Source organism: Vulpes lagopus, chromosome 12 (assembly GCF_018345385.1).
Source record: "Vulpes lagopus strain Blue_001 chromosome 12, ASM1834538v1, whole genome shotgun sequence".
In the NCBI taxonomy this organism is placed as follows: Eukaryota; Metazoa; Chordata; class Mammalia; order Carnivora; family Canidae; genus Vulpes; species Vulpes lagopus.
Window position 1 is genome coordinate 64,339,083 of NC_054835.1, and position 27,420 is coordinate 64,366,502.

At 40.2% G+C, this 27,420-nt stretch overlaps 2 protein-coding genes across 2 annotated transcripts in view; both read right to left on the bottom strand.

Annotated features, from left to right (window-relative positions):
- GABRG1 (gamma-aminobutyric acid type A receptor subunit gamma1) overlaps positions 1-11,647 on the bottom strand; it is a 77,148-nt gene extending 65,501 nt beyond the window's left edge. The window contains exon 1 of the mRNA XM_041723894.1: positions 11,466-11,647. Coding sequence (XP_041579828.1) covers positions 11,466-11,578 — 113 coding nt within the window. The 5' untranslated portion in view covers positions 11,579-11,647. The remainder of the gene's footprint in view (positions 1-11,465) is intronic.
- Positions 11,648-11,668: 21 nt separating this feature from the next.
- LOC121474043 (splicing factor 3A subunit 2-like) lies at positions 11,669-12,742 on the bottom strand. Its single transcript, XM_041726869.1, has one exon. It carries the CDS (start codon positions 12,740-12,742, stop codon positions 11,669-11,671), a length of 1,074 nt encoding a protein of 357 aa, XP_041582803.1.
- Positions 12,743-27,420: the final 14,678 nt, after the last annotated feature.

Consider the following 27,420-nt stretch of genomic DNA (forward strand, 5'->3'; position numbering starts at 1 on the left):
TGTGAACCCCTATGGTACATTTAGTTAACAGGTCTTTAATGAAGAGCTTATTTACATTAATCGTGTTGCCGTGTTTAACTTCAAAAAGTATATACTACTAAAGTACTGAAGTACGGTCATATGATTTCTTTAAGATAATTTCTTATTTCCTCTCAATAAAATATACACATACACACCCATTCATTCATAAACTAAGGCGCCAAAAATACTGAAGTATTAAGAATCCTTGCTGGCGTGTCCTCCAGGAAAGTTAGCTTATCTAATTAGAATTGCTAACCCATAGGCAACAACCCAGATTTTAGAGCGTCCATTTAGCTTTATATTCCAGTTTTATAGAATGAAACACCTGGTGGTTAGAGGCAGGCCACTGCACATATAAGCAGTTGATCTTTCTTTAAAAGATGATTATAGTCAAATGGAAGTTTCCAGAAAAAAAATAATAAGCTTTTTTTTTTTTCCTATTTTTTTAACAGTAGCAACATCCTGATAATCCAAAAGCACATGCTCATAGTGATGTAAGGTCCCCCTTTTCCCAGCTAGCTCAGAGGTAATGTGAGAATCTCAGCGCCACCACAAACCTAACTGTCCTCATTTTTGGCAATAATAGAAAGGAAATTTCATTATAATTAATTTTTCTACATCTTCCCTCCAAGCTTTCTAAATTACTTTCAGAATATTCATTAATTATATTAAGATCTTAGTGGTTATTATTTTGGTGATTAAAAAGTACTTGTCACAATTTTAAAAATAGTTCACATGGTTTATCTGATGTCTCCATATCCTTCAGAGGCTGAATGATTTTTGTGCTGTTTATATACTTTGAGTGACCATTCATTTTTGGGGAAAGAAATATGATTTTCTCAGGGAACACGGAGACTTTCTTGACTCCGGCTCAGCACTTCTTTGAAATAAGTTGAATAAGTATAGTTTTATAATTAATGGAAATATATTTAGACCCCTGAATATAAACTTTTAGTAGCTGTTATTTTAAAGATTAATGTTTTTATTGTTATTATCAACCACTGAGTGCCTATAGTGCACTATTAAGTTCTCACCATGTTTCAGGAATTCTGCGCTAGGTTCTTTCCACATTTTATGTCATTTGATCCAGAGTAATCCTGTGAAATAAATATTAATATTCCTGCTTTACAGATGAGAAAAAAAATAGATTTATAGAATTTCCAGGATGCACCCTATTAAATAATAGAACCAGGAAGATTAACTTAATTTGAAGATTGTTTTCTGTCTCTCTTTTTTAAAAATTTTTTTAGAAGTTTCCATTGGATCATCTCATTTTATCTTTATTAAAAAATCCAGGGTGGTTGGGCTGTGAGTTTTCTAATTCATAAGAATGTGGCAACAGTTATGGTAGGCAATTAGTACCTTTGGACTGTGCATGGATAGGATGCTAGGCTCCATCCTCGAATTCCAAAAGGCTAGAATAATCATTTCAGGGAATCACACACACATTCTCTGATAAAAAAGACTTTCTAACGTGTGCTAAACTTCCATGTCCAATGCTTTAATTTTTTATAGAGGAAATATCAGGTACTACCATCTGAAAATACAAAGTTGTATTCCTAATCTAGATGATCTATTTTTTTTTTCTAAAGATTTCTTTATTTATTTGAGAGAGAGAAAGAGAACAACAGAACATACAAGCTGGGGAAGAGACAAGAAGAGGGAGAAGCAGACTCCCCGCTGGGCAGGGAGCCTGATGTGGGACTTGATCCCAGGTCCTGGGATCATGACATGAGCTGAAGGCAGACGCTTCACCAACTGAGCCACCCGGGTGCCCCTCTCTTTGTTTTCTAATAAAGGAGAAAACTACTTAAACAAATGGTATAGAAAACCATCATACCCAAAGATGTTTATCACACTATTGTCTATGACAGCACAAATCTTAAACACTAAGAGTATAAGTAATTAATTATATAACCCTATGATGTTAACGGATGTAGCCATTTGATTGATTTTGTGAATAGTCTATTAAAAAATAGAAAATCATCATCCTATTTTAATGTTATAGGAAAAATAACATATAACAATTTGTTTTTATCAAGACTTATGTATCAAAATGGCTGAAGATTTCATGGGAAGGCGGCATTATGAGTACACTAAGTATGCAACCCTCGTGGAGCTGTAGAAAATTAAATTTTGTTTGTTTATTAGCAGTCTGCTACAGTCTTTCTGTAGAATTTTGTAATTTTAAATACATTGAAAAGGAGGTAATTTGTCATTAATGCCTACCTAAAAATGAACCGGCTTTTCCTATAAATCAGATAGTGTTTTGAAATCAATTTCTAATCATAAAATTAAATCATTAAACAGAGCCAATTGTAGAGAGAAGCAGAACTTTGTGCTCTGCCAAGAAAACACCAGTGGCAGCCCTGAAAATTTGCTACTCAGTTCTTCCCTGGGAAGAACGTAGTTGACTGACCCCAGCTGCCAGAGCCCCCCCACCCCCCACCCCCGGACCAGACCTGCATCTGCACCAGACCCACACTTTCACGTGGGCAACTTTCAGCAATAACTGAACACAGTGGCAATCCTGGTACAGACCCATTCCTGCAGGATTAGGGACTCCTCTAAAGGGCAGCTCTCACCGACCCGGCCAAAACTTTATTAAAAATTTTGTTAGTAGTACAGTCTGAGACTCTTCTGACGCAAACTTCTCCCCCAAACCCCAACCCCCACCGACTTTCACAAGTGTCAGACCTCTAATATTATCTGAGGCCCCTCCCAGCCTACTTCTACTTCTTCCCATTTATCTCACGCAGGCATTTCTCTCAAAAATCTCTTACATGTCTAATCTCATCTCAGCATCTGCTTCTCCATGGCTCTGTTGCTCACATTTTTTAATTGACAGAGCTAATTATTTACTAAAGAAAATTTTTGAGTCACCTACATCAGCATTGGTTTGTCTCTTTTTATCTAGGCTATTTTGATATATTATGCAAATAAATCTCTTTATATAATAAGTGATTGTATGTGAAAAAGTACTTTGATGAGTGTAATTTCTGTTCTTAATAAAACGAGAAAAAGTTTTGAACTAATAATAACTAAGACGGGCTAGGTAAAACAAGGTATGTTATACCATACAATTATAAAGAGAATTCATTTTTGTAGCTGGAGAAAAATAATATAGGGCTATAGCAAGTCAGTCAATTAATATAAACTGTCTTTCATAAAAAAGCTAAATATTCATCAGGGTTTGTCCAGGATGGCTTTGGTTTACACCCGTTGGCCTAGAATAATAATAGCATCCTCTTTCACTCACAAAATGGCCTAATTTGGATGATAAATTATATAGTCACCATGTATATAGTTCATATAAAGGTGACTGCAAATGTCCTGGTTCTGACACTTGGGGAAAACTCTTCCATTAATCTGTTTCGATAATGGAGATGCAACTCCAAAGCCAGGCCTCATCTGTGATCTGCTGCTCATGACAGATTAGTGTTTCCTTATAAACATCAGATATGTTTCTAGAGCATAAGTCGAGTGACATGTTCCACGAAAGAAACATACCCATTCTAATGTTTGAGTAGAAGATGTCCTAACACCAAAACCTACAGGAGCTAGCTTTTAAAGAGTAGATACAGCTATTGATTTTAGATCTGAAATCAAGAGAAAAAGAAAAAGTAAAAGATAAAAAAGCAAATTCTCCTGCTTTCCTATTTTCCTTTATATTCTAGCTGCTAAATTCTCTTGTGCAGAGCTCCTTTCTACAATTGTAGCTCTGAGTCATCTTTATTATTCGTAAAAGTTAGTAGGGAAGGAAAAGAAATAAAAGCATGACAGGGTTACAGATCTGAACTTTCAGCATTTTAGAGAAGTGAAATGATAGCCCACTCAATTCTATGATTATTTATTTTTTTAGCACAATGGAATATGGGCTCTATCACTTAACACACAGAGAAGAATACTTAGGAAATACGAGGAAAGAGAAAGGAGCTTAGCCTGGAATGCTAAGTAAGTGTGTTCTACTATGTGTTTCCAAAATGTCCAGGGCTTAACTCCCCCTTAAAATCGATCACATTGCATCTTAATTAACTACCTTATTTATTTACGACCTCTCTAAGCTCCTTGAAAGCAAAAGTTAAGGTTTTTAATGTGGTATCGTTGGCACATAGCTCAATGCCTAACACCTAGTAGGTGTCCAATAAAAATATTCGGTGAACAAATGGAAAGAATATTAGAGCTATATTGGAAGTCATCTTGTTATTTGCATATAGAATTACGGTGAATCAAGAAAATAAACAACTAAAAACTAGAGCTATTGGCCTTAATAGGAAAATTTATTATTGTAGCTAGCCTAATGTAAAATTAATTTAAAAAACAAAACAAAAAAACACAAACAAAACAAAACAAAACAAAACAAAAAAACAAAGTAGCTTTCTGATACCTGCACTAGCCTCTCATAAATAAAAATGAATAGAATATTTTTTCACAATGGTATGACTCATAAAATTATTAAGAAGAAATGTAATAGGGAAGGTATAAGTCTTATGTGAAAAAAATACTGAATAATATAAAAACACAAAAAAAGTAAAGGCAAAGTAAGCATTTTGGCTATAAAACAACATTGTTAACATATTATCCCCAAATTAGCTTATAAATTTAATGAAATTTTAATCAGAATCCCATAGTTCAGATGTAAGAGGTTAAATTCATCACAACTAAATAACTAAATAGAATAGTAAGAGGTTAAATTCATCAATATGGGAGTTGATACCAAATTATGGAGAGAACTGTTAGATGAAATTTTTCCTGCCAGAATAAAAAGAAAACATTTTTTAGAGGAGGGAAAATAAACCATACTTTCCATCAAGTCTATTAAAAAATAACCATTGAGTTGAAAGTATATTAAAATAAACACCAAATTCCCTATTGTTCCAATTTTTATATATAGATCTTGACAATATAAATCAGTCCTTCAGAAACAATATAATTCTTCATGACGTTCACATTCTCTAAGACTTTGATGCTCTGATGCATCAGATAAGTTCTATTAAGTCTGCTAAGAATTTTACAAAGTGGAGGCTTATTAAATAAGAAAACATATTAAAAGATCCTACAATTGGATGGAAAAAAGAAATGGCAATTAGTTCTTCTGAATGCAGAAAATAATATCTTTTTTTCCCAAGTCATGGGATCACAAAATGAGAGATTAAAATATTTCCATTGACATAAGGATCCCCTCAGACCCATTCACTTAAAAAGGAGAGACTACCAATGCATAGAACAGGAACAGCAAGATTAGCTTTCTAGTCATTCCAGGTGTGACAGCTTACACATTTTTCAGAAAGAACTGTTACTAAGGAAATGACAGACACAAACATACACTCATAAACCACCTGTACGGAGCCACAAATTAGTTTACAGAACATACAGGTCTGAGTAACACTTAAATTTAATCTAGCCAATATGGTTACTTTGTTCTAGTCAATATGGGGATTTTGTGAAAAAAGATGATCTTTACTCAAAACACACTTTCTCATGTGTTGGAAGATTATTGCAATAATTATCTATATATCTAGGGTGACTGAGAGGTGAGAGGTGTCCCTATATTTAAGCAATTGACAAATTATGGGACCACAAGTAAGTCCTAGAGATCTACTCAAATATCAAATAACTTGTCCATAACCCTTGATTCTAGCAGTCTTGAAACTACTTGGAAAGCCAAATCACACCCCGATCACACCAATAGTAAACTATTTTTATTAAGCTAACTATATTCTAAGCACAGACTTTCTGATATGCCTGTGTAGCTGCAGGTTAGGGTGGAGGGTGGGGCGCAACTTTACTTCTCTGTCCTTCATGCCTAGCAACAATCTTCACTCCTGGGTAACTCAAATGCATTTGTTCTCCATGCATCTGTCTAAAAATAAGGAGAAATTTTAAATCTCCAAGTACATTGTGTCCGGGAGAAAAGGATTCCTGCAGTTCAGAGGTCCACTCTTCAACTGAATGATACAGGTTATGACAGGATGTTTCTATTTTAATGGCCCACGTTAGATGACCAAAGGAAAGGATCTCCCAGAAGGCACGGGAATCCATTTTTCAATTTCAACAGGCCTACTAAACTCTGACACCCTACCACGGGCCACCGACTAGTAATGTCTCTTCTTCACTCATACTGACCCAAACTTATACCCACGACAGCTGAGAACGTTGAGTTGCAATTGATGCCAGCTTCCTTGATGTCCACATCACAGGTCATCTAGAGTTCTGAATAACAAATATAGCATTTTATTGTCAACATAAACTATTAGAGTTCGGGGTCACGGAGGACAGGGCCTCTGGCCTCTGGGCATCTAGCCTATATTCTGTTACATACATGCCCTACATACAGGATAGAAGCACTATTAGGGCAAAGATTCCATCTGAACACTGCATCTCCAGTTGCTAGAACTTCTGCTTAACACACAGTAGGCACCGAGTAAATATTTGTTGAATGGATGCTAATGTTCAATAAATGTTTACTGAGTGAATTAATAGCTAAGACTATTTCCTGAAACATGAGGCTTCAGTTGGTTAAACTATTTCAGGGCAGATAGAATTAGATTCTGAGATATTTAAAAATAGAAAGAGACATAAATTTCATCTGCCTCCCACAGAGTACAAGAACTCTAACAAGCTTCTGCTTGAAGAAGTCTAGTGATAAGGCATCCATTATTTTGTTAGAGGCCTTTTGTGTGGAAAAATAATCTCCCTTCACGCAGCTTTCACTACTCGGTTATGATTTGCCTGCTATACCTACGCGTAATACATTCAGCCATGATTTTATATAGCATCCTTAAAAATAAGTTGCTATCTGAGTCCTCCAAAAAAAAAAAAAAAAGTATTTCAATTCCAGAATCTTGCTTTTAACTCTTTATCCTATGGTGGTTTTTTTCCAGATCAAGGGCTCTACTTTGTTTAAGTTTTTCCTAAAATAATTAATCTAGCGCTGCACAGAATATTCCAGATTATGTGATAGGTACCCAGGAGATTTTTATACCTGCTGTGCTTCTATCAGTTGCATTGTCTGTCCTTTCTTTTCCTCATTGCTTCCATCCCTCTTTTTCTTTTTTCCCCATTCATCCATAGTCATGTTCACTGCTTTGACTTATATTGCATTTGTAATCTGAGAAGTGTGGTGGTTAGGAAGGCAGGCTCCGGGGCCTAGAACACGTGGGCTTCAGTCTTGGATCCAGCACTTACCAGCAAGATGTTTAGCGAGTTCCTAAAAATGGCTGTGCCCCAGTGTTCCCATCTGCAAAATGGGGAGAAGAACAATATCTAACCATTATTCTCTCTTCATACTTGATTGGTGATTTGGCTAAGTATAACATTCTAGCCTGAATGTTTGTCGTTAGAATTTTGGAGACATTTCCCCCATGGTCTTCTGGTTATTGCTGATGGGAAATCTCACAGCTCTCTAATTCTCCTGCCTTGATTGAGATCTCTTCCAACAGCAGACTCTTCTGTTCATCCTTGGAGTTCTAAATGTCTGTTTCCTTATTGTGACTACAAGATATTTTGATTTGATTAATACCATAAATCTAGGCCTTAGCACGGAGTATAAACTGCATGCAGGTAGTAGTACTCTTGTCTAGACTATTCGCCACTGTAAACCCAGCGTGTTGCACTCTGTATAGCACATGAACAGGCATTCAGGAGTGTTTGTTGGATAAAAGAATGAATGATCCCTCCGGAATCCAAAACAAACCTAATAATGCATAAGGGTTCAAGGATTTTACTGCACTTGAGACAACTTCCCCCGGCATAAATAATACTAGAATCACTGTAATTCTCCGAATATCTGTTGTTATATCTTCTCAGTTAAAATTTTAAGTTCTATGTACTTTGCACAAATTTTCTCTCTTGGTCTTGAAACAAGCTGGAAAGGAGAATGCCATTTCCATTTTCACAAATGAGGACTCTCTGCTTCAAAGATTTTCCTGAAATCACCCTAGTGGGAAATGGTGGAGCTAAAGCTAGAATTTACATTCGAATGGCCAAGTCCAGGATTCTCAATCGGTACCATGTGTATATGTGAATTATTCTCCTGAGGCCCGTACATTTAATTTATGCCCACCTTTCCTCTTTCCCTTGTGGCAGTTATTTATCATATTTTGATACTATCTCAAGAGCTTCCCCACCCCCCACTCTCCCTTGTCTCTTCTCTTTTGGAACTCTGCCTTCATTAATATTTTCTTAGATAAAATTTAATCACCTTTATATAACTATAAAGTATTAGATTAGCCTATTTAATGATTGAACGAAAAGTCAGACATTTCCTTTTGTTGCTTAGGCAAAAGCATGTCTCATAATATAAAATGGAACAAAATAGAAGGAGGATATGCCTAAAAGACTGTATACAGGGGATTTATCTATTACAGTATTTGCATGGTAGCTTCAAAAGCATTTTGTCTCTCAGCCCCTTCTTTGAATATTTTATTATCATGGAACATCATTACTCAATAATTTTGTCCTCAAGTTTGCATCGGTATTGTATTAGAAAATTAAGTCAAAAATCTAAATGCCTAAAGAAAAATAATTTACTACCACCTCCACAAAATACATTACTGAAATTACTTGGGAATAATATACTCTATAAAGCAAATGTGTTTGAATATTTTCAATTGGACAACCTACTGCTAAATTGTATGATTACTGACTCATGAAATTGTTTGAAAAAAACAAAACAAGTTATTTTCCTTGGGCTCTGTCAAAATGTAACTTCTTAGTCAAAGCGTATCGCAAATTACTTTTTAGAACAACTAATACCTCCAAGCACTTTTTCAACTCTACTTAAAAATCTGATTATAATCAGATTTTTTCCACATTATAAATAAGTCAAATCGAGCTTAAGGGATTTTAACCAATTTGTCAAGATGCCATAGAGCCTCACAGAGAACGAAACACAGGAACCATGACTACAGCTTTTAGTTACAACAATAGGATAGGCTTTCATAGTTCAGCAATATAAAAATCAATAGTGTCTCTACTGTATGCATTTGATGGAAACTAATGAGGAAACAGAAATTGTCTCTGGCTAAATATAAGAAATAACAACTTCCAGTTCGGTAAATTCCCAAAGAGATGACTTTGAGGATTTATTTTAGAAACCAGCAGAAGACAACTAAATTCTTATAAACAGAACCAGTTGTGACTAGTTTCAAAAGAAAGGTCCCTCAAAAGAAGGAGAGAGGGAGAAGGAAATATGAATGTAAAAGGTTTACACATGTTGATACCAATTATCTCCGACTGAATAGTAAGGGGGTGAAAACTTCACCACAACTGTAGCTACTTCCAAGTGAAGACATAAACTCATTATGGAGGCCCTGACAGCTAATTATAATGGCAACATACAGCTTTATTTTTTAACCTTATTTTATTGATTGGCCGGAATAATCCACATTATCTATACTATTACAATAAAATGAATTATTTGTCTATTTTAAATGCATAACATTTCCCTGTCACTCACTCTTATATATGATAAAAAAAAAAAAAGTACATGGAATTCCAATTAGAATTTCACTCTTGAAAACTGCAAAGAAAAGCCAATAGTGCAACTATATTTAGCTGTTTTATGTTTGGTTCAAATATTAAACATATGGAATGTGAAAATTGTGGAAATAAATGATCTCTTACTACCGTCCATTCCTTAGATGAAGAAACTGTTCAAAGAAGCTGAGGACTCTTGATACAGATCTCGTCTCCAGACTTCCAGAACCCATCTCTGTCAACTATACTACATAACTCTTTAACTCTGAGCAGCTTGAAGAGAGTGCTGGAGCCAATTATTAGATAATAATGTAAATATGTTCAAATACAAAAGATATGCATTAAAACTAAACAAAGATTTTATTTATTTATTATTTTTTTTGATATTTCAGTAATCAGCTTGCCTATTAGTTTCCAAGGGAAACTTGCACTTATAATGGCAAAGGAGCATACAGGTTGTTATTTCTGAAAACCACTGGGTAAATCTGTTTTTACTTATGAGAACAGATTCACTTGTAATATTATAAAGATGCATGAAAACACTGATACATGGTCTCCCAAATATCGTCTATGCTTTTACAATATATTCAAAGAAATAAAGCCATTATGACACAACTTACATCTAAGAAATAATTAGTCGATAGTATGTTTGTGCCCATGCAGAACAAATTCAAGTTTCTAAGGGGAAAGGGTATATAAACTAAAACTGTAATATTTAAAAAAAAAGAAAAAAAGCACTGTGTGTCAAACATTTCCTGGCAAGTCCGATATTGCTTAGTGGAGCTTAATCCATTCTCTGTTTTTGGAGAGAAAGTATAGTTGTTCTTTTTTTTTTTTTTTTTTTTTTTTAGTTGTTCTCATCTGGTAATGGACAAAGACATTCACTCTCATATAGTAAAATTAATCATCAAAATAATTTATTTTAGTCATGATGCAAATGGTTATAAAGTCATGTTTCCATTTGCACAGTGATTGCATTTTACTCTTGAGTCCTAAACAGGCTCACATAAGAATATAATGTTAAATGTGCATTATATGAAACACAGTTACATGATATGAATAGCGTGACCTTAAAAGTGTCTGTGTCTTAATATATTTTCACTCCATTCAGCCACTACTCCTATATGCAGGTGCAATAGCTGGGCTTTTTATTTTTCTGCCAGAATGATTTCAAAGTTTTATTGGAAGATACTACATCCCAAGGAGCCCAAATCTTATTCCTGTTGAGTTGGAGGCTTAAGGTTGCTAATGTCTCTCTCTTTGTCACTCTCTCTCTCTCTTTCTCTGTCTCTCTCTGTCTCTCTCTCTCTCTCTCTCACACACACACACACACATACATTCATATCCATACAATGTTTTACTTCCCCGTAGACAACCAATTAAAATAAAAATTATTCAGATAGCTCAATAAAACATACATGGTTATCTCTAACTTAAATATGGCACACTCTCAAACTTGATTTTTAAGCCATATTTATAATCTCTCTCCATATGTAACTTTGTTTTTTTCCAGAATAGAAAATGAAAAGAAAAAAAAAAAGGATACGGGAAAAAGCAATATTAGTTTATAGGAAAGCATCATACCTATCATGTTGTGTAACAAGTTTCTAAAATAACTTTCTCTTTAAAATGCAGAATTATCCAGAAAGTTCATCAATGACATTTATTCACTACATTTAGTAGCAAAATCATTCCTTACCCCCCCTCCCCCCCCAGGAATTGAAGCTTTACTGGTTCCCAGTGTGTCAAGTCACACAAGACTAAACAAAATAAAACAAATCCCAAAGTGAGCGGGCCTGTTGCTGTCGCCCACAGGCTCTTTCATTCTATCAGGAAATCAGAGGATGTGCCCCAGCAAAGCAAAAGCCTTAACTTAGAACGATTTTTTTTTGTTTTTTCAAAGAAAAAGAAACGAGGGGGCAAAGGGGCTGCTCGCAAAGCAGAGCTGTAAGGAACCCACTCACCAGTTGCCCAGATGCAGGGTCAGGAGCAAGAAGAGCAGCCTCACGACTCTACTCTGACTCCCCAGGAGGGAAGGGGAGCAGGGGGGAGCTTTCCAGGGACCCATCGGGGGCATCGTCCGCCGGGTTCTCCGCCGACCCGCCTCGCACCTGGGCAGCCGCGGGAGCAGCGGCGGCGGGAGGGGCCCCGGCCAGGTGCCCGCCAGTCAGCCCGCGGGGTGCGGAGGGTGCGGGCGGGGCGCGGACCGGCTCCTCCAGGAGGGTGCGGGCGGGTGCGGGCGGGCTCCCCCGGGAGGGTGCGGGCGGGTGCGGGCGGGCTCCCCCGGGAGGGTGCGGGCGGGGTGCGGGCGGGTGCAAGTGGGCTCCTCCGGGAGGGTGCGGGCGGGTGCGGGCGGGCTCCTCCCGGCGGGTGCAGGAGGGGTGCGGGCTCCTCTGGGCGGGGTGCGGGCGGGTGCGGGCGGGCTCCTCCCGGCGAGTGCTGGAGGGGTGCGGGCCGGGTGCAGGTGGACTCCTCCGGGAGGATGCGGGAGGGGTGCGGGCTCCTCTGGGCGGGGTGCAGGTGGGGTGCGGGCTTCTCTGGGAGGGTGCCGGAGGGGTGCGGACCGGCTCCTCCGGGTGGGTGCAGGCGGGTGCAGGCGGGCTCCTCCCGGCGGGTGCAGGCGGGTGCAGGCGGGTGCAGGCGGGCTCCTCCGGGAGGATGCGGGCGGGGTGCAGGCGGGTGCAGGCGGGTGCAGGCGGGTGCAGGCGGGTGCAGGCGGGCTCCTCCGGGGGTGCGGGCGGGGCGGCCCGGAGCGCAGGGGGGCGGGGTCTCCTGTAGCGGCCCCGCCCCGCGGGGTAGGGGCCCGGCGGCTCCGCAGGCAGACCGCCCCGGGTCCCCGGCAGCGTCCTCGCCGCGGCGTGCGAGCGGCTCCCTCCTCCCCTCCCCCCTCCTCCCCCTCCCCTCCCCCCCCCGTCCCCGCCTTCCGACTCCGGGTCCGCCTCCCCGGCCCGGCCCGCGGCGCGCAGACGGCGCCCGACCGAGGTCCCCGGGCGCCCGAGGGTTCCGCTAGTTTGCGTGAGCCGCGGCCTTCCCTCTCCGCGGTGCGCGCGCAGGGAGCCCGGGAGGCCGTCGGTGCGTCCGTCCGTCGGACTGGAGGGAGCGAGAGAGCGAGCGCGGCCGGGGAGCCCCCCCCCGCCCCGGGCGCCAGGTGATGCTCGGGAGCCTTCCAGGGCCACGGACAAGACTCCGGGGTTACGAGGGTCCTCGGGGCCGCGGGAGCCAGCGCCCCCTCCCCGGGCATCCCCCCCCTAACTTGAGCGGCTCCGCGGCGCGCAGTTGCCATGGCAACCAGAAGCCTCCCTCGGGCGGCGGGGACCGCGGCGGGAGCGGGGATCGCCCCGGGGTCGGGGGTGCCGCCCAGGCTCTGCTCCCCAGGGCCACCTGGACTTGGGGGGCTTGGGCTGCCTCCCGTCCCCCCCAACCCACCTGGACCGGAGCCGGATGGGGGGCGGGGCTGCCCCAGGTGCCCGTCTCCCCGCGAATCCGGGGGCGCCAGGGGCCGGGGCCTCCGGAGGCTTCTCCATCACCTCCTCCGCCTCCTCCGCAAACAGTCCTGACCTCCGTGCGTCTCTTCTCCCCCTGGCCCCGACCCTCTTCCACCGAGCGGAGCCTGGAGCTGCTGGCACTCGCCTCACAGGACCCAGGTGTCGCGGTGACGGATCAGGAGGCAGACAAATGGAGCTGAAAGTGGATGTCAACATAAGTCTGAATACCTTTCTTCTATTCCCTTTCACTATTTTTTATATTCCCCGAATATACAAATTCACTATTCACTATTTTATTCATTCCCCGAATGAATGAGACCATTTAATGCTTGTCCTTCTCCAACTGACTTACTTCACTCAGCCTAGTACCCTCCAGGTCCATCCACCTGGAAGCAAAGGGTGGGGATGGTCCTTTCTGATGGCTGAGGAATATCCCACTGTACACAGACCACAGCGTCTCTATCCATCATCTGTCGATGGACACCGAGGCTCCTTCCACAGTTTGGCTGTTGTGGACATTGCTGCTATGAACATTGGGGTGCAGGTGTCCCGGCGTTTCCCTGCATCTGTATCTTTGGGGTAAATCCCCAGCAGTGCAATTGCTGGGTCTAGGGCAGCTCTATTTTGAACTCTTTGAGGACCACCCCCACACACACAGTTTTCCAGGGTGGCTGCACCAGTTCACATTCCCACCAACTCAACACGGATGATAGATCTCAACGTGAGGCAAGAATCCATCAAAGTCCTAGAGGAGAACACAGGCACCACCCTTGCTGAACTTGGCCACAGAAACTTCTTGCAAGATACATCCTCTTTCTGCTTTAATTAAGAATGTGCTTTGGGAAGCTCTTTAACATTCCCTTGGGTGCCCACACTGATTCGCCCATCTGATTAGCCAGTGAACGAGGAATTAATTCACTCCACGTACGAAGTGAAGAGCAACTATCTGCCTGCTTACTCCGTGCATCCTGCTACGGTTAGTCGAGACTTCGGTATATGGGAATGGGAATATGATACCGCATAGGGTTATGCAATGGTAATCGACCGTTCTTCCATCAAAAATGCTTAACAAGGTTTCATCCTTATTGTTCTCATAAGTAAGTGAAAGATGCTGGAGAAGAGTTAAGAGAAACTGATGGAGAGGAAAGGTGAAGGATATGCCCTTGAGTAATTACATGTTGCCCCTTTACTCCTATAGAAGATAAATGACTCCTATGGAGTCATTTCCAGCCTGGGGAATTTCCTGGATTTTCCAAACTCTAGATTTTTGACAATTTTTTTGCTGAAATATTTCAAACTTAGCTCACTCTTTTCTTTCAAGCAATCTTATTACACTATTTCTCTTTGACTGTTTTTCCTTTTTATATTATATGTCTTCTGGAAAACTGTTCCTATTCTGCTGTCATAGTTCATTATGATTCCCTGTAAACTGAGTAAAGGGGATCTGAGCCCTCCGGAACCCGAAGAAAGGAATAATTATTTTGGATATCAGCCATGCAGCCAGGCCTTGACCCTGATAGTCTGTCTCATTTGATTTAATAAACCAGATTGGGGCGGGGGGCAGGTGGTGGACACATATTGTGAGTCCTGGAAAAGGCCAAGTGGGTATACTCTACTCATCAAACAAAACACAGTGTCTCACAGAGTAACACTCAAGAGAAAACAGACCAGGTGTCACGCATGATTCCACATTAGCGGGCCTGAAATCGATGTAAGGGACTGGAGAAAGCTCTCTGTGGTCCACCGTGACGGTCGTTTCCAACTGGAGGCATTTGACCCCATGAGACAATTATCGGTATCCACAGATATTTTCAGTTGCCATGACTTGTTGGGGTGGGGGGCAAGGTATTGGCATCTAGGAGTGCAGTCCAGAGTTGCTGCTACTCATCCTAAAATTCAAAAGAAGGCTGTCCTACAACCAAGAAGTATAAAGTTCAAATTGTCACTAATCCTGAAGCTGAGAAGCCCTGCGATATGGATGGAACAGTTAGGAAACCACATCCCACCCCAGCTGACTGGAACAGTTAGGAAACCACATCCCACCCCAGCTGACGATTTCCTTGCACTGCCCTGGAAGTCACCATTCCCCTCCTCCTTCCTCTGATAGGCTGAGCCACTACCATCCACTCATCTTGTACCTAGCTGCCATGACTATCAACTCATTGTGCACAGCAAACTTCTGTTTTCCAGAATTTGTTCAGGTATCACCTTAGAATACAGGTTTTCAGATCCCTTTAAAATGTAGATTCCTGAGCTTCTCTCCAGACCTGATGAATTAAGACTTTTAGCAAGAACCTCTGGAAATAATCATGCATCAGAAAGCTTGAGAACCATTGTCCTGTAATCATCTCACAATATACAGAGGGAGACAGTGCAACCCTGGTCCCAGCAAAGCAGGGTTTCGACATGATCCATCTGGCCATTATTAATTTATTCATTAAAAATATGTATTGAGGGACGCCTCGGTGGCTCAGCAGTTGAGCGTCTACCTTGGTTCAGGGTGTGATCACGGAGTCCCAGGATCAAGTCCCAAATCGGGCCCACACGGAGCCTGTCTCTCTCTCTGCTTGTGTCTACCCCCCCTCTGTGTCTCTCATGAATGAATAAATAAAATCTTGAAAAAACATAAAATAAATAAAATAAAAATAAAAATAAAAATAAAAATAAAAATATGTATTGAGAAATTCTGATGTCGGACGCTGTGCCTGGTATTAAGGTTACAACGGGGAACAAGACTTACAATTTTGTCCCTCTGTTTCTTCACTTATAAAAAGGAGAGGAGAATTCTATTTAGCTCATAGAGTTGTCTCAAAGGATTAAATGGATTATTAATACATGGAGATCACTTAAAACAGTACATGTGTATCAGAAATTACTCAAAAAGTTCCATTACTGCTAATGCACTGAAACGAGGTTTCAGGGCACCTGGGGGGCTCAGTCGGTTAAGCTCCTGCCTTCAGCTCAGGTCATGATCCTGGGCTTCAGGACTCCCACGTCCAGCTTCTCCCTCTCCCTCTGCTCCTCCCCCTTGCTCTCTCTCTCTCTCAAATCAAATAAAATCTTTTTTTTTTTTTTAAGAAAGTAGGTTTCAAATCTAATTTATTTACTCCAGCCCTGAGTATAGTACCCGGCACCAAGCAGTTCTTTCTAGTAGGTACAGTCTAAAAGGGAGAATGGAGAGGACGGGGGACACTGCTGCTCACACCCTCAACATTATCATGAGGCCTGGCTTCTCCAGAGCCAGGGGACACTTGTTGTCCCAGTGCACTTCCCACTTCCGTCAGATGGCCACAAACTACTACAGGTTCCTAAACTTACCGCTCAGTATCACACTTGTTCGTCTTGTCAGATGCTCCCCTTCCGCAAGGAGGCCTCTTCTCTTCTTCATGAGCCTACTCTCTTCTTCCTGGCTCAGTTTAGGGCTCGTTTTCCCCCCAAACCCTTATTGATTATTCCCTCCACACTAGACTGCTGGTGACATGCCATGACAGTTAAAGCCTGCTGTCACCACACATTATACTTAACAGTTCCAAATTATAGCTGCGTACAGTCCTCTCTGTCTCCTTGAAGCGACCACTTCATATTTGCAGCATAGACTATATCACCGCTTTTGGAAACTCTCTCTCTCAAACCAACCCACGCTGTTGGCTTTGTGTCTTTAAATCATATACTAAAGAGCCATAGTGCTTATCAGACCTCATATTACGGGTATACTTAATATTATAATAGCATGTGTGTATTTACCTTTCTCTCCCTAGAGTTTAGCACCACGAAGGCAGAGATTTCAGTTACTTTCATCACCCCTTTGTCCAAAGCAGTGGCTAGTGAGTAATAGATGCTCATTAAATATCTGCAGAATAAATATGTTTCAATATATAATCAAATAAATAAGCACATTAATGGCTTTAATCTTTTTATATCCCATGAAGGGGTCCCTCTTCAACAGAATAAGTCTCGAGTATCCATCTCTAAGTAGACAAAATCTAGATTTTTGTTGTCTAACTTATTCCTTCCCATGGGACCATGGGAATTAATTAATTTTCCTGTTTACAGGTCAACATGATCGAAATTAACTAACTCATTTATGTAATCAAATTATTATTTAAACAGAAGAGAGGGCCAGCACAGGGAGATTTCAAGGCTGAAGGCACAGACTCCCTCTTTGTCAATCTGTTCAACCTCCTGAGTCCTTTATGTGGCCTCCAGAACACAGCCAAGAGGGGGAGTCCAGAAGCTGCTCTTGGTGGCAGACGGTAAAGGATCCATGCCTTCTGATCCTAAATCCATCCCACTGTTTTGCTTGGTTCTGTATTGTAATTTATTAATAGGGTTTTCTGCTGCTGGTTATCTCTACTTTCTCTTGTTTCTTCCATATTATCCAACATGTAAATATGTTCATGTGTAACATTAAAATATGCATATACACCATATGAACCTCATTCCCCACTCTGTCTTCCATGCTTCCCACTTACTCTCATCAGTACCCATCCTTCCCTACTTTCTGCACCATTCATCACTCACCAGATTCTATGGTCTGGTTTCTGTCCCCATGACACCAACGCCTCTAGGTTGCTAAATCCAGTAGACTTTCGCCTGGTCACCTTGTATAATCTTTTCATCTGCATTTGGTCCAGTTGACCATTTCCTCTCTCTCAAAACACTCCTACATGTCATGATACCATACTTCCTTAGTTTTTCTCATGCACCTTTAGCTAATTCATTTTAAGCTTCTTTACATGTTTGTTCTATCTGGCCCCAACAATGTGCCACGGCTCAAATATCATTTCAACTTCTTTTTGCATCACACTCTCACGCTAGGCAACCTCATCTATTTCTCAAGATGGTTAAGCATCTGACTCTTGATTTCAGCGCAGGTCATCATCTCGGGGTTGTGAGATTGAGCCCCCTATCCGGCTTTGTGCTCAACGAGGAGTCTGCTTAAGATGCTCTCTCTCCCTGTCCCTCTGCCCCCTTCCCAAATAAATAAATAAATAAATAAATAAATAATCTTTTAAAAATTAAAAAAAAGAAAAGGAAATATATGCTTTCATATCACATTGCAAGTCTGGAGTTTCTATCAGGCTTCAGACACATATGTCCAACTAATACCAGCTTAGACAAACCAGAAACCTCACAGTTTTTCTAGATATACATGTCATCTAATCTATCATGAACTCTTCAGTATTCCCAGATCTTATCTCTAGTATCAGTGTAAATAGATTGCAGTGACTGCAGTCTCATAAATAAGACAGCCCTTGTTCAAACTTAAGATTGTCTGCTACTAATTGTATAAAAATAAGAAGCTTGGGGATCCCTGGGTGGCTCAGCGGTTTAGCTCCTGCCTTCGGCCCAGGGCATGATCCTGGAGACCCGGGATCGAGTCCCACATCGGGCTCCCTGCATGGAGCTTGTTTCTCCCTCTGCCTGTGTCTCTGCCTCTCTCTCTCTCTCTCTGTCTTTCATGAATAAATGAATAAAATCTTTTAACAAACAAGAAGAAGCTTACTTACTTTTTGATACCCTAATTCCCATATGAATGCTGTAAAGATTAAATTAGTCAATTTATATAAAACTCTTAGGACAGTGCCTGGCACATATGAAGTGCTCAGTTCACCTTCATTATTGCTCCTGTTATTATAATTCTCCAACTTCTTTCTATTTCTACTGCCAATTAATCCAAGCAGCCATCCTCTTTTACTTGGACTACTACAACACCCTCCATTTCCAACCATATCTACATCTGATTTATTTTTGATATAACTACCAGATAGTCTTTTAACAAGTGGAAAATTGACTACATCCTGTGCAAACCATTCAGTGGTTTCCTATTGTAGGACAAAACTATGATGTTATTATTATGGTCTTTGAGACCCTTTAACCGCTGGCCCTTCCCTCTCTCCCCTCCTCCATCTTAGCACCTCTTTTCCTTCCTTCAATATGTTCCAGGCAGAATGACCCTCCTTCAGTTTCTTCATTGTTATGACTCATTGATACCTATGGGCTTTGCAGGTGATTTCCCCATACCTGGATCACGTCATTCATCCTTCACCTTTCATCTGGCTATTGTCCTCTTTTCAGTCTCAGCTTAACTGGCACATTTTCAATTAAGCCCAGATCCCCAATTTAAATTAAATCCTCCATTGTGCCATCCAATAGCACTGAGTACCTTCCTTTCTTTTCTTTCCCTTAGTACTTTCCTTTCCTTCCTCAGTACTTTTCCTTCCTTCGTTCCACTTGCTGTATTTTATAGTTCACTGATTTATTTAAGAAATAGTCACTAAGCACTAGAGTTTCAAGCCTTCTTCTATAGACTAAAGATACCATAACTGAACAGTTTCATGCTCTCATAAAGCTAGCATTTCAATGAGCTCTCCATAATATAAATTATATGTGTATTCATTCTTAAACATATTTTTCATAGGCATTTCTTTAATTTTTGTCTCTTATGTAGGCTGTCGCTTCTTGATAACAAAAGATTGTATATTTTCTTCTTTTTGCACACCATCCCCAGTGTCTGATATATTGCCCCATCATAGCCATTGCCTGAATGAATAAATGAATGAGGGAATAAACTACAAGAACAAGGAAGTTGGAATTACATAAGGAAACCCTCGTAAGCATCATGAATCATCTAATTAAGTTATATTTGGAAAAAGATGGAATGTAGAATTAGGTCACATAAATGTAAAGCCTGTCTACACTAATTATTTTTGTGATTTTAACAAGCCATGACATCTCTCAATTATCTCCGTAACCTCAGGTTTCTCAATTAGAAAATAGAGATGACAATTACTCCTGCCAAAACGGATATGAAGATAAAAAATAGCTTTAATATTATTCTTTGTAAACCATTAAATGATGTAGAAGTATTAGTTGTTGATATTATTATATTTTGATGATCAGTATAAAATCACAGTAATTAAAGAAGGTGTGACAAAGAGGTACATAATATCAAGAGCCAACAATGACATAGTCCTACAGTTTTCTAAACATTGGAGATCTTAATTTATTTAGATATCTTAACTTACAGAAAGCCCACCACAATCCTGGGAGACAGTTACTATTATAACTCCTTTATTTTACAGATGGTGAAACTGAAGAGCAGAGATTTACTTTCCCATATCACACTACAAGTAAGTGTAGAGCTGGGATTTGAATCTGGGGATTCAGATTCCATAGCCCATGTTTTGACCTGCTATGTAATATTGTTTTTTAGATGACCAAATAAGTCACGATCTCAGCTTTAAAGGAAATCATCTCTACGTCTGTCTAGATACCTTTCTCCTCTCAGGTTAACCAACACTGTTATTTTAGTGACTACATACTAGAGCATCATTATTGTGAAAACCTTTCATATTTTATTTTAAAGAACCAGCCCATAAAAATGTCAAAGGTGGGAAAGAGTTTTGAAGAATGACCCTCAAGCAGCCATGTTTCAAAGGACTATAGTTCTGTTTAGGATATGAGACACTTACAGGAAAAAGGTCCAGCACTTGGAGATTCATCAAAGCCTGACATTTAATGAAAAGCCTAAAAGGTCTTGATGGAGCTTTATTATATCAATTACTCATATAGTCTAATATATTTTATTTTAAAAGTGCCTTGCTGGCAGGACTGGCATTGAAATAGTAGCCCCAGGGCATCTTTGAGTGGGCCATATCCAATACCTAACTCCCTTAACATGCAATTTATAGCCCATAATGTGCCTGTTTGTGTGGTTTGTCTAGCAGCTAAAGAATAATATAGTTTGCTATCACCTGTAAGTTCAGAGATCCTTCACCTTGCTTATTTCCTCTTTCTTTTGTCTCTCTGTAGCCCTTGGTCCAGCAAAGAACACAGCAACTACAGGTAAATGCTGGGAAACCATGTATAGTCTTCAAGTCTCCTCTTAGCTGTGTGACAAGGTGCCATGCACACCAAAAGAATGATTTTGATTGACAGAAATCTGGGGAGCCCTTTGAGTATAAATTCTAAGTCTGTTGGATCAGGGTGGAAGAATTATAATGCTGAGTTGTCAAAATGTGTTAAATGAGCATATGTACTAAGCAAAGATTTTGGATTCAATATGCTTAATCAAGAGGTGAAGAATATTTCTAAGAGTTTGCTTTAATGGTTGATTAAACCTTTACCCAAAGGTAAGAAATAATGAAGTTAAAACATTTGTGATACTGAAAAGTAGGTATCAAAGTTTTAGGAAGACATGGTTGTTAGCCTGGATTTGTCCCACTCACCAACTCTAATCTATGCACTTAAATTTGTCCAAGGTCACTTCCTTAACCTTAATGTATTCCTCAGGGAAGCTTCAGCAGCCTTGAAGAATTCTGGGATGACTATTACCTGTAGGCCAGGGATGACAGTGGCAAATGGTGCCATCAACCTGGATTCCCAAAATCCAATGGGGATGATGGGATCCTAGGGAATCCCTATATTGAATTGGCATGATAAAACCCCAGAATAGCAGGAGCTGAGTGGCAGCACTTAATAACCAGAATTAAGGTGGGCATGGTTACAGAAATGGACACTATAGACAGCACAGTATTCAGCATATTTTGACCTACAGAGATCCTCGGTGTTAGTCAACTAATCATGGTATCCTTAGAACTAAAACAGATGATTAGTCTATGGAATCACATTGATTTGTATAGTCAGAAAAACACTAGGTCTGGTGAAGAGAGATGGGATTTGAATTGTTACAAGACAATCCAAGCCCCTCAACCAATTTTTACTCTTGAGACAGTTTCTGGATCCAGAGTCTCTTAATCCAGGGGGTATTGGATTCCTTTGAAAAAGGCTATGGCCACACAGACAAAAATTTATTCTGTAAATGTACTTCCTAGCCTTCCTTCCTCCAAGAAACCCTGCCAGCATTTATCAGAGTGACTCCGTATTGTAGACGTTGAATATACAGACTGAGGCTCTACAGCCCTGGTTCTAACTGATGGCAATTCCTGGAGCTCCCAAATGTGCCTGTAGTCCAGTAGCCATAGGAGATGTATATAGAGGTAACTGGATGTATGGGTTGGTTGCCACAGCAGGCCTATGTGCACCTCAACTCATCATGTGATTTTATCCCAGTTATAAAATGCATGGTTGTGAGGCACAGACTTAGCAAATGGCAGATCCCAGAGTAGTTCCTTGACTGAATGAAAGCCACAGAACTACCTTTACCTACCAACATAATAAGCAAAATGTAATACCATATTTCTGCCACACCACGACTTAAAAGGTGAAGGAGTAGTGCTTCTTATGACCTACACATTCACTTTGTCTAGTTGGCTTATGCTGAAGGCAGATGGATCATAAAATATCTATCAAGTGTTTTCATTGCTGGAGCTTCCACGATCCCCTAGTGCACGGTATGTAACAAATATTTTATTGGTGAAAACCGTTAGAAGTTGAATGTAAGCTGAGAGGGTCAGCAATGCACCGTTGCTGAGTTACCTTCGGGCTAACTCCCATATCTGTCCTGAGGATATCATCTAGTCTAAAGGCACTTCAGTTGCTTTTCTATCATAGAAGGCATCATACTGTTCCATTACTTTGACAACACCATAGTGATTGGACCTTGTAAAAAGAAGAAGGAACTATTTTAAATACTTTGATAGGACATACACTAACCAAAGATGGTAAAGAATCCCACAGAAATTTAGGGCCTTACACACTGGTGAAATTTCTAGGGGCACATGTTCAGATTTCCCCATGAGGGTGAAAGGAAATTTGCTGTTTTAGGTCTTTTCTGTTATTAAGAATGTCTGGATTCTGGAGGCAACAGGTTCCTTATTCAGGTTTATTCCTCCAACCCATTTGCTGACCTTAAAGTCTATTCTTTATTAGGGTTTTTTAAATTATTTTTATCAGGACTTAGAAAAGGCAAGATTGTGCAACAAGTTTAGATTATTTCATAAGCCCTTCTACCACTTGGGTAGTTGTTTGAAATGATGGGAGCAGCCAGTGCTACCGTATGGCACTGCTGGGAAAACTCCTATTGGTGAGTCACAAAGTAGACTTTGAAGATTTTAGGGCAAAGCACTGGCATTCTCTTCAGATTGCTATCTTCCTTTAAGAACTAGATCCTGGATTGCTGCTGGTCTGTAGCAGAGAATGAACACTTTCCATGAGCCACCAAATTACTATACAACCTGAGCAACCCTTCATGAGTTGGTGGTGTTGGGCATGGACAGAAGTCTCTCATCAAATGAAAGCAAGACACATGAGATTAGGCTTGAGCAAAGCCTGAAGGATAGGTTAAGGCACATGAGAACATGACTCTGATGCCTATGGCCTGTTCTCCAGCTCCATTGATCCTCTCTCACAGTCATTATCCTTAGGACCCCATTAGGAGTTTCCTAGACTAGTAACTGAGGAAGGAAAAGAATCAGGCTTAATTTGTAAGTGGCTCTGTAGGATTGACTAGAACCACCCCAAAGTAGTGCAGCTCTACAGTTTCACTCCATGATGCCTCCAAATAAAGTAGGGAAGAAAAGTCCTCCCAGTAGGCAGACCTTGGGAGTATCATATCTATTCCGTAGAGGAGGGTTTTGTTTGTTTTGTTGTTGTTGTTTTTCTTGCAATGAGAGATGGTCAGAGGCAGGATCCACACTGAATAATAGGTTGTGACTAAAGATCAGAGATTGGAAGGAACACATTGGGAGAATAGTGACAAGAAGAAAGGGAAAGAGATAATGGATAAATGTCTCTGGATGAGCACAGAATACCTAGGTATTTTTTTTTGATCCACCTGTGAGAGCTCTCCAAGGAGTAGATTCAGCAGAATAAGATATTTGTAATCATGTGACAAGACGATGTGTTATATGACTACCAGTTGGCCTCCTCCTCCAGCCGCCCTTGTCCTTACAGACTGTGCTCTTACATGAAGTGGACATGGCAGGAGGGATGAATGTTACGCATAGTATCAACAACATAGACTCTACACATATAGTTTGACTTTCAATTTCCCAGCTTTAAAAAAAAAAAAAAGATCTTATGGATTTATTTGAGAGAGAGAGTGAGCATGAGCAGGAGAGGGGTGAAGGAAGAAGCAGTCTCCCCACTGAGCAGGGAGCCCGATGTTGGGATCCATCGATCCCAGGATCCTGGGATCATGATCTGAGCCAAAGGCAGACCAACTGAGCCACCCAGGTGCCCAAACAATTTCCCAGATTTTTATTTTTTATTTATTATTTTTTATTTCTTTAAATATTTTATTTATTTAATTGTAAGAGACATACAAAGAGAGAGGCAGAGACACAGGCAGAGGGAGAAGAAGGCTCCCTGTGGGGAACCTGATGCAGGACTCGATCCCAGGACCCCAGGATCATGATCTGAGCCAAAGGCAGATACTCAACCACCGAGCCACCCAGGTGCCACATCACAGCTCTTTAATAACAGATACTAAAACTTAGTTCCCAATATGGTACCATTCCCCAAAGACATCAATTAGCTGCCTGGGAGGAGGTTGATTAAATTGGACCCTTCCAAGGATGCCATTTTCTTCTGCAAGTAAGCTGAGTTGTCAGGATGGGAGGTGGTGAAAAACACCCCAGTTTCCAGTTTTTCTTCACTTTCTATCGTTTCACTTCTTCCATAATTGCTATCCCTGATGACCTACAATCATTTTGGTTCTACCCACAAAATTCTACAGAAGACTGACTCATTTTTAGCAAAAGTAAAAGGTGATCTGAAAGAGGTCCAAATTACAAAGTCTTCAAGAATATTTGAAAATGAATAAGGTCTAATGTGCTGATTCACAGTATTGGAGTATTTTTACATTAAAATCTTTATGGACAGATCTCACATGACACAGCAATCATCATCAGATATCTACACCTATTTTTCTGTACTTTTACACTGAATTTGTATTCCAGTTATAGCAGTTTGTATTTTATATTATGGCATTTGTCACTAAATGGTAAACTCTCTATGGCAGAGGCGCTGCTTTTTGTCTTTGGGTTCCTGATATCTGGCTATCGTGGGCACACTGTAACTGTTGAATGAAAAAGAGTGGATTTTTGAATTACCTGTCAGTCAGTATGTCAGTCTATAAAAATGAGAACAATATCTAAGTTATAAAAATATAATCAAGAATTGAAGACTAGTTACAGACTTGGGTGCACAGAATAGGATTTGTAAGGTTTAATATGAGGAAAGCTTGGTCATCAGAAATAGAGACGGTGGGACGCCTGGGTGGCTCAACATCTCTGCCTCTCTGTGTCTCTCGTGAATAAATAAATAAAATCATAAAAAAAAAGAAATAGAGATGGTACAAGTATTTGGTACAAGTTGAGCCCTTTGGAATTTTGTATATCGCATTTTTGTTGATCAAAACAAGACTTGAGAGTTAATCAAGGAAATTGTGTCAGATTCCATGGGTAAAAAGAGGAATATATTTGTCAGGATATACAGGGTAGTCACATAGATCAGGAGTATGGACAGTTAATCTCTGAAGCAGATTATGAGGCAATGAATATAGAATGAATGCATATTAAAATATTTTATAAGCAGAGTAGACAGGAAGGAAAAAATGACAAAATGCATGTGCACGGTATTTTATTTACCCAATATTGAATATTTGATTAATAGTGCTGATTCCTAGAGGTCTTTATAGTATGAATTTGTGATATTTTTCCCATCAAACAAATCATGAGCATCTGTGTGTTATTCTCCAAAAACTACATTTTATTTTATTATTACATTATTAGTTCTCTAAAGTCAATATTTCACTTAATAATGGTTTCTTCCTTATTGCTAAAGACATCTATAAATTATTCTGCCCAGAAAAAAATGTTTAAAATGGTTTTGAAGGCATGGAATTTTCTGCCACAGTCTTTAGAAATAAATTTATCACCAGCAGTTTTTTTCTCTTTGAAAAGAAGTTTAACCTAAAGAACATGTTAGATAATCTCATGCCTTTATAAATATTGGAAAGTAACACAGGACTTACTAATTTTTGAATCATATTTCCAAACCTACCTATTCAGCAGAGAACCCAGTGGAGCATTTAAAAATAGAAATTCCACCACCCTGTACAATCTAGTTAAGAGTTTCAGTAGATGAAATTCTGAAATTTATAGTTTTTTTAAAGGGTTTTTTTTTTAATTTTTATTTATTTATGATAGTCACAGAGAGAGAGAGAGAGGCAGAGACACAGGCAGAGGGAGAAGCAGGCTCCATGCACCGGGAGCCTGATGTGGGATTTGATCCCGGGTCTCCAGGATCGCGCCCTGGGCCAAAGGCAGGCGCTAAGCCGCTGCGCCACCCAGGGATCCCTGAAATTTATAGTTTTTAAGAAACTTTTCAGTAGATACATAAGCAAAGGATCTGAGAATCTGCATATAAATCACTAATACCCTATACGATGGCAAAATGTAATCGATACATATTTGTTCAGTAAATATACTGAATATACTAATTACTGCTTTGCTAAATTTATCAGCTTCCTAAGAATGTTAAAACAGTTCCGAGAACTTAGCAAGTATTTATAAATAGTCATTATAATGGTGATCCTTCTCTTAGGGTTTGGTGACCTTATAATGAAAGAATGGATGGGATTGACAGACTTTGAACTCCTTTTTACACAAATTATATACATGCTTTTTTTTTTTTTTTCTGGAAAGAAGTTCCATCTCATTCTCATTGATTCAGCAAATATGTGGCTACCTACAGGGATCCTTATATCCATCCCTCAAAGGTTAAGAGTTACTCCCCTAATGTACTCATATAGCTGTTGATTTGCATGTGTGCTGGTCTTTCCTCAAGGCCCACTACCACTATCATTTAAATTTTATGTGCAGTGCAATTACCATGAATTTACATACCCTTAGAATAAAAAGGATACAGTGTGATCGAGAAACAAAGTCAGAGGGTAAGACTTATCCATGTTGGGATCCCTGGGTGGCGCAGCGGTTTGGCGCCTGCCTTTGGCCCAGGGCGCGATCCTGGAGACCCGGGATCGAATCCCACATCAGGCTCCCGGTGCATGGAGCCTGCTTCTCCCTCCGCCTGTGTCTCTGCCTCTCTCTCTCTCTCTCTGTGACTATCATAAATAAATAAAAAATTTAAAAAAAAAAAAAAAAAGACTTATCCATGTTGATTTGGAATAGCCATAGAAGTTTTGGGTGTTTTGGGTTTTTTCCCATAAAGGAATTCAAGACAAAGATTGGTACTTGGAAATAATTTCATCAACATCAACCCTCTTCTATAGTTCAGTGGCCTGCACTGCAAAAACTCACTGCGGATAGGGTGGAAAGTCATAATTTTGATGTCTTTGTAATCCTCATTACTTCAATCCATCCGGTAGCTGTAGTCTTTGCGGGTTTAAAGCTGTTTAGTCAACCAAACAAGGACAGTATAGATTGAATTGATCAATGTCACCTTGAGGGGAGATTAAAAGGCCTTTTGTTTGCAAGACAGTGAAACACATGAGCTAAGAGAGAAA

Excerpts from the sequence above, each read along its gene's own strand:
- LOC121474043 (XM_041726869.1), bottom strand. The coding sequence starts at position 12,742 with ATGCCCGGGGAGGGGGCGCTGGCTCCCGCGGCCCCGAGGACCCTCGTA.